Source organism: Vicia villosa, linkage group LG1, assembly GCF_029867415.1.
Source record: "Vicia villosa cultivar HV-30 ecotype Madison, WI linkage group LG1, Vvil1.0, whole genome shotgun sequence".
In the NCBI taxonomy this organism is placed as follows: domain Eukaryota; kingdom Viridiplantae; phylum Streptophyta; class Magnoliopsida; order Fabales; family Fabaceae; genus Vicia; species Vicia villosa.
In genome coordinates this window covers 106,079,178-106,087,340 of record NC_081180.1, presented here as the reverse complement: position 1 = coordinate 106,087,340, position 8,163 = coordinate 106,079,178, and the positions used below count along the sequence as shown (strand labels likewise).

At 28.3% G+C, this 8,163-nt stretch overlaps 1 protein-coding gene across 1 annotated transcript; it reads right to left on the bottom strand.

Moving 5' to 3' along the window:
• Positions 1 to 3,528: 3,528 nt before the first annotated feature.
• LOC131613891 (GDSL esterase/lipase At5g03610-like) lies at positions 3,529 to 6,241 on the bottom strand. The gene is made up of 5 exons (XM_058885531.1): positions 6,187 to 6,241; positions 5,893 to 6,093; positions 4,633 to 4,895; positions 4,235 to 4,547; positions 3,529 to 3,922 (listed from the first exon to the last, which is right to left on the bottom strand). The coding sequence occupies exons 1-5, from the start codon at positions 6,239 to 6,241 to the stop codon at positions 3,702 to 3,704; spliced, it is 1,053 nt and encodes a 350-aa protein (XP_058741514.1). The 3' UTR covers positions 3,529 to 3,701.
• Between the last annotated feature and the right edge of the window lie 1,922 nt (positions 6,242 to 8,163).

Sequence of the window (8,163 nt, the reverse complement as noted above, 5' to 3'; positions counted from 1 at the left end):
GGTCCAAGGGTTAATATTTGGAAAACAAGAAAGAGAATCACAATTGTTGAATCGATCGTGAAATTGGAGAAAAGAGAGTATGAGAAAAAAAGGGAGAACACGAAGGTTAGAGCAAGGAGATTTCCATAGAGAACCAAGAACACTAAAGTAAGGGTGGGGCTCTAACACTATAAGAGATTATATGATGATGGGTTATGGTAGAGTTAAATTATATGATTGTATGTTCTTATTTTGTATGGAAATTGGGGTTTTTGTGTGTATGTTAGATTTTGAATGTTTGAAGATGATTGTGTGATGAATTCTTTGATATGCAATTGTTGTTTATTGATGATGTATAAAGATTGGGTGAAATTTTGTAGAAAATAAACTGTTTTTGATGTTAAAAATATGGTTTTTGGGGTTTTGAGAAAAAATTCTCGTAGCAGAAAAAAATGGGATTTTTTGGCTCTGCAACACTGGGAACCCGGGTACCTAGTTATGGTAACCCGTTACCATGTTATATTTTGAATTTCATGGATACTGGTTCATTGGATAATCCGTTATCATAACTGGGTAACCGGTTACCACTACAATTGATAGTTTTTGAAAAACTTTAAAAAAATCATAACTTTTGACTCGGGTGTCCATTTGACGCGTCGTTCGAACCTACGGAAATATAAAACTATTTTATTTAACATGATTTTAATTTTGGGATGTAAAAATAATATTTTTTTTGTTGGAGACTTAAGCCTCGCATGTTAGTGTTGTACGAAGTGTGATGATTAACGATGATGTTACAGGGAAGATGATTCTAATAATTGCATGATATAAAGAAATTGATGTTGTTGTGGTTAGCCTGAAATGGAATAGAATATTGTTGAGGGCTTACGCTATGGAATTGCATTTTTTTGTTGCATTATCGATGTCGCATGCATTCATGGTTGAAGGCTTATGCCTTGTTGTTGGCCTAGATTGGAAGATTGTTGAGGGCTCATGCCCTGTTGTTGAGGACTCATGCCCTGTTATTGCTCATTATCTGGAATTTGGAGAGGGCTTATGCCTTGTTGGTATCACATGCATATAGTCAGTGAAGTCGGTCTCATTACATTTGTGATGTCGTTGGTGAATAAGATGTGATATGATTGTTGGGTGTGATTGTTTAATCTGTGACGTGTATTGATGTTGATGCATGAAGTATGATTATTATAATTATATATGCCATACTTTATCTAATCATTATCATATTTTCGTTTATATTTTTATGATATTTCATCCTTTTTGTTTAAATGTTACCTCTACAAGGGTAACATGCAGGTGGTAAAGATTAGAGTTTCTTGAGATACAGAGTGACGCCTAGTAATATGTAGATTGAGTCGGGTTTTGATCTGATACGTAACACCAGGGATGAACACTTGAATTTATATCATGTTATGAAATATTTTTTGAGAGATTATGAGAGTATTATAAACTCTCTGTTATTTATTTTGATGTTGGTTTTTAAAGTTGTTGAAATTGGTGACTGATATATGTTGATTTGTTTTTGTTGCATTAATAAAGTTAAGATTGAACAGTATGATGATTGTGATGTCGGTTCATCCGAACAAACGTGTTATGTATCTTTGTTTAAATGTTTTGAACAAATCGTATAAGGTTGATGATGTAGCATCCTATTTGATGTTGATTTAAATTTTTAATTCACTCTGATTTTTATTTAATTATCGATAGGGAAAATAGCGTGTTACAATTGGTATCAGAGCAGGTCGGTCTATCCGGTGAAATTCTTGAGTCAGTGTGTGACCATTTAATATTGTCAATGTGTTATTCCTTAGTACGCGACATGTGTGTGGAAAAATGTCGATGCTTTCTCGTTTTTCTAATCACTTGTTTGCAGGAGTGAGATTAAAGCAAGTGGTGGAGAAGCTTGTGTTCCTCTAAGATGGTTCAGGTGGGAACATTTGGTTAAGTGTGTCGTAATATGAAGAAGTGCAAATGTTGGTGAGACCGTGATATTTCCTAAATTCGGAGGAAGTACGGATTTCAGATTTATGTCTGACGGTCAATTCAAAGTATCCTTGAGAGAAAATAATCAGGTACCTGTGTTGTTCGCATCTCTAGGAGTGGAGGGTGATGTTATGGATAATGATGTGCCAGTTGTGTGTGAGTCCTAATGTTTTGTGACTTTACGTTAGAGCGAGTTGTTGGATTGAGTTAAAGTTATCCTTGAGGTGAGCTGTTTAGAGTTAAGCCAAGTGAGATTACGAGTCATTTTGATAAGTTTAACTATTTATAATAAATTGCATTGAACTATTTAGATTTTGCTTAAAATAAAATTGGTTAAAACAAAAATATAGGGAAAAAATTAATAACAAGTGGTAAAGAATAAGTTTATTACATCGGTTATTAGTATAATAAAGGGGGAAAATGGAGCGCGTTATCTAGTTTTGAAAATACAAAATAGTGTCATTGGGAATCGAACCCATTATTATTATTATGAATTTTCCCTCGATGTAAGAACAATCGAGAGGAAAAGTGACGCACTTTTTATGACGTCCTTCGCTACCTCGCCTAAGAAACTGAGGTTAAACCCCATTTTTAGTCGAGGTAAAAGGTATTTTTCATAGTAATGCAAAGAAATTAGTTTAGTATATCCTTGTTGTGAGTTTCGTGTTTCCTTTCCCTGAGTTGTACGAATTGGAGAAGATATGTTAAAGATTTGGGAAGAAATGGTGCTTTGTACGTTGTTTTAATATGGATTTTTACTAGGGCATTATTATGTCCGAAAGGAAAATAAACTACAACTCTGTTTATGTATTTTTTTTATTTAAAATGAGTAACTTTTCACCAGCTACTATTAACAACCGCAGATAAAGGTTATATCTTTTAATTTAAAATTAAAAAATGAAGAAAAAACTTTTCACCATGGTTCTTGTTATCAACCGCGGGAAAAAGTTATCCAGATTTTTTTATAAAGGCTCTACAATTTCTTTCTCCTTCTCCCTAAACCTAAATAATTCCTCCTCAATTAATGAATTCTAGAAAACAAAGCTAGAAAACTGTATCTTCTATTAACAAAATTTATCTACATGTTCATTCACATTTTCCCTAAACATAATTTTTTCCATAAACCAAACTAAAAAACACCATTTATTATTGTGTTGTTGTTGTATCAGTGACTTTGAAGATTTTTCTTTGAAAATGCTAAAATAGTATATTAAAAATTTTGATTTGAAGATTAATATAGAGTATGTTATGCTTCAAAACTAAAAATTTAAGATATTACAACACCAATTTGACTTATAAATGAATAAAAATCTAAATTGTATGAGTTGGTATTTCAAGTTTGTTCTTGAAGGACATTACCCCACGGTTGGAAAATCTATAATGGAAAAAAGTTATTTAATTTTAATTTTAAAATATAAAAAAATGAATACGGCATATTTCACTACAAATGTTATCTTTAACTTAAAAATTAAAAATAAAGAAAAACGACTAATTGAAGAAATTTTACCACAATAAATATTTTAGTTGAGGTGAAAGTTCGGTACGAAATGCATATTGAAGTGCTTTTTATGGCTTCTTAGTATCCAATTTTGGTATGTTAATATCCAATCTCCCATTTATCTTATAAAATTGAAATAATACTAAAACCAAAATTTGAAGACTTAAAGGATCCAATCTAATCATACAAAACAACACAACAAACTAATGAATGGTGTCAAAAGTTAGTTCTTATCAATAAGTTGACCAAGAGATGATTGCAATTGTTTGTAGACAGCATTCCATCCATTTTGAGAAGGGTGAACTATATCCCAAAAGAATGAAAGCTCTGGATTCTCACACAAACTATATTTCTTTTTCCCTTTATCATCCACTCTTCCACATGAATTTTCCAAACTATCTCCCTTGCAACACATTTCTAATGGATTCATTAGTGTTGAATTTTCTGCACAATGGAGAAAAAAATTATTTACATTTCAACAAATAATAATCACACATATATTTCATTTTAGAAACAAGGGATAATAGACATTTCTTCTTCTGTCATATAGGCGAGATTCGGGTTACCCCTTATTAATATTTTTTTTGGATTATCCCCTGTATTTTTAAGGTACCCTCCTAAGCGTGTAAAAAACAGTGAAAAACCAAAGGGATAAATCAAAAAAATTAATAGGGGTAGCCTGAATCTCGCCTATATGACAGGGGTAAATGTCTATTATCCCTAAAAATAATTATTATAATGTTGAAAATAACATACCTTTGCGATTTTTCTGCATGGTTGCAATTGTAGATAGGAAAGCATTGTAAACGTCTAGTGTAACAAGAACAACTGATTTTCCAAGTTGTTGCTTAAGTTGAAGCACATTTTGGAGCAAGACTTTGTTGTGATTTTCAGACACCAAATTTAGAAGATCAACGCAACTAAGATGAAAAGTTACCTGAGTTATTGGAGGCATGCACCCAAGAGGTTCCAATAACCCAATTGCTATTTTATTTATTCCTAAATTATGAATGCGTTTAACATTTATCAATAGTTGGTTGATAAGCGATGTAGTGAACGATTTTATCTCCTATCAAAATGAAAATCAAAAATTTAGTAGAAAAATTCACATTTATAACACCGAAAATATGAAGAAAATAATGTTAAACATTTACCGTAATGTTGCCAGTTTTTATAAAGGCGAGGTAATCATTTCCAGAAGCGCTTACAAGAGCAACAGAGGATTGAAGGTCTTGTTTGGTATAAACATTTTGTTTGATTAGGTTCTCAAATGAATCGATTTGAACAGTCATGTTTGGTCCATTGACATGGGTTAGAAAAACACCTGTCCCTCCATAAGCAAAGTTTATTCCGGATTGTGGAGTTGAGGAATTTCTGAATGAATATGGTGTTGGGGTTTCAATTTTCAGAAACGAAGCTGCATGCATGTGTAAAAAGAGTAAAATGAAAGTACGATTAAAATCAAACTAAAGTGTAAAATAAAATTTACAGAATAGAAATTTAAACGCCTAGATATTTAAATAATTTTTAGTAATAAAATAAAGTTTGTTAATAAAAAATAAAATATTGGTTAATGCAATTATAAAGTTGGTTGATAAACTCTCAATTCTTAAAAATAATTTTTAATAATAATATAAAATTGGTTAATAAAATGCAAATGAAGTTCCTTAATCAAACAACTTTATATTGATACTTTTAATTTTAAAAAAAAATGTTAAAAGTAATTTTTATATTTTTTTTATATTTATTATTATAATATTTCACTATTCACCATGTTGAATAGTAAAATATGGTGTAGTCTAAAAGTATGGTGTAGAAATATCATCGTAGATATTGTCAATAGAAAACAAAAAATATATAACTACTGTTGAATATAAAAAAAATATTTATTTTGTTAGTGCTTAATAATAAAATTTAAACAGATGTTTCGGTAACTCAATTGAGATGTGTTAGTTGAATTAAATAAGTGTAAATTATTGATTCAGAATTTAATCTTTAACAATATTATTTATTTACATTTATGTATTAATTTAAATAAATTATTAATATTAATAAATCAACGACTTAAAAAAAACTTAAAATATTTGTAAAAAAAGTACAAGTACTATGAATTGGAACAAGTATGGGATAGCCTATCAAAAAAGAAAACAAAAACTAGTAAAAAAATATTTAAAAACAATTCATGTATGTAATTAAGCTTGATTTATACTAAAAATAAAACCAAAAATTAGAATCAATCGAGTAGCATAGTGTGATACAAGGAATAGATATTTGTGAAAAAGATGAATCTCTTAAATAGATATCTCTCAATCTCTTAAGAGATATGTCTATGAACTTGAACATAAGAATACATTAATTTACCAAAAATGTATACACTCAATTTAGTGTAAATTAAAAAGAGAGAAGAGTGTTACCAATGTAATCCGTGAGAACACGACCATCAGAGAATCTTCCAGCAGGTTTACCAGGATATGTCATTCCATAAGGAGTTTTATAGGATGACGAGTTCAAGAAATTGCCTGTATCTACATAGGAGTCTCCAAATACAAACAATTTTACATTGTTGTTGTTGTTGTCATATACCCCATATGTTTTCTTAGTCCCTTCTACGACATCTGCAAAATTTGCATTAATAAGTATAACACAAATACGAAGCATTGAAATGAAAAAGTCAAATCTATTTAATTGAATGAGTCCATAATCTATACCTGTTGTTATTAAAGTGAAAAGAAGAAGAAGAGTGATTACAAGTTGCTTCGTCATTGATGAACAAAAATAGATTGGTAATGTGAAACTCTATAATCTCTCGGATCCTATTTATAAGTAAAAATGTTAACACAAGTAGGGCAAATGCTTTGCACAAGAAGATTTATTTATTTTGTTTTGTTTCTTAATATAGGATTTATTTGCAAAAATCAATATTCAATGTTGACTTCTTTTTATATATTTTTATTTGTCATTAAAAAATTGATAATTTTTGTAAAGTAATAATTTATTTAAAGTATTATGGGAAAATTTACTATTAATATAAAAATGCTAACTATATAAATAATTATATTTTTATTATGAGTTTAATGAATATGCATTGATAATGTAAAATAATTTTATAGTGTTTATCTAATAAAAAATCAAGAGTCTACCGTGTCATTAAAAAAAAAATTAAAATAAAATGTGGTGTGGCAGAATTCATTATCATTATTGGTTGATAGTATAAATCAATTTACATTGTCGGTCCATTACTCATTTTCTCTATTATTATTCTTTGGATTTAATGGAAATACACCGACAGTGTAAAGCAGTTTTACACTGTCAATGAAATCCAAACTGTTAAATTTTGTAAAAATTTGACTTTTTCTTTAAATTAAATATCAAGTATTTATATTTAAGGGCTGTGATGCACTGACTGTGTAAAAAATTTTACACTGACGGTGCACTACCTTTAAGCTCTTATTCTTTTAGTTTTTAAAGTAAATTGATCCATTAATTATTTTATTTTTTCATTAGAAAGAAGCTTTGGTGACAAAACGTTTCTTATTTTTCCGTATCTAAATTAATTTTTTAAATTATGGTTATCAAACATAATTTTTTTTATTCTTCAAAATTGCTTTTAAAAAATTATTTCCAAAATACTATTTAAAACTTATTTAAATAAACTTTAGGGTCTATTTGGTTGAAGGTTTTTGGAGAAAATGGGAGGGGGATAAAATATTTTAAATAAAGAGTGCTTGGTTTGATATTTTAAAAGAGGAATAGAGAGGAAAGAAGATGAGATCACAATCCCTCTTATAATGATTTTCTCCTTTCTTTCCAATTTGAGATTTTTGAAAGGAAAAAGAGGGGGAGAGATACTAAAATATACTCCCTCCATTCTCTTTTTCTTATATAAACATCTTTTACTTTTTAAATTTATTAAATAATTGATATATCTAGTTTAAATATAGTTCAAATCCATCACTTATTCAATGAGGAGCATATCTAATAAAAACGGATATCTATTGTGAAAAATGAGAACTTATGATATCTACCGTCAGATTTAATTAACGCTTAAGATTTAAAATTTATATATTGAAAGCACCTTAGTGAAATTTTTTTCTATTGCTCTTAATATTTAAAAATTCTATAAAAAGATAATTTTACCATGCATAAATATTTTTCTATGTGTTATACTAATATTTAGTATAAATTAAATACTAACAATTTTCTATTTTTTATTTAAAAAACTAAATAAATAATAATATTTAAATTTGTAATTTTCCAACATTCAATAGGAGCCACCACTATTATAATATTGTCACAATATTATAATTTATTTTAAAATGGTCAGACTTGTAGAACTTGTAAAAATAAAAGATATCCTAACTTGCAAATAAATTAATCAACCAAACTAAAATATAGATAGTAATTTCACATTTTTTAATATTTTAATCAAATTAAAATACAGGTAATAAGTTAATAATGTGTTTTTATTTAAAATGGTCATAATAGTAGAACTTGTAAAAATAAAAATAAAAATTCCTAACTTGCTAATAAATCAATCAAACAAATTAAAATATAGGTAATAACATTCTCTAATATTTTAACCAAATTAAAAATATATAGGTGATAACCAATAATGTGTTTTCATTGAAAATGGTCACAATAGGAGAACAATCAAAATAAAAAATTGATTTTATTTATAATGGATT

Bases quoted from the DNA above. Each gene is read 5' to 3' on its own strand.
- LOC131613891 (XM_058885531.1), bottom strand. From the start codon at position 6,241: ATGACGAAGCAACTTGTAATCACTCTTCTTCTTCTTTTCACTTTAATA. The intron at 6,094-6,186 runs GTATAGATTATG...CAAATTTTGCAG, and splicing joins TTTCACTTTAATAACAACAG to ATGTCGTAGAAGGGACTAAG. The intron at 4,548-4,632 runs GTAAATGTTTAA...TCATTTTGATAG, and splicing joins TAAAAACTGGCAACATTACG to GAGATAAAATCGTTCACTAC.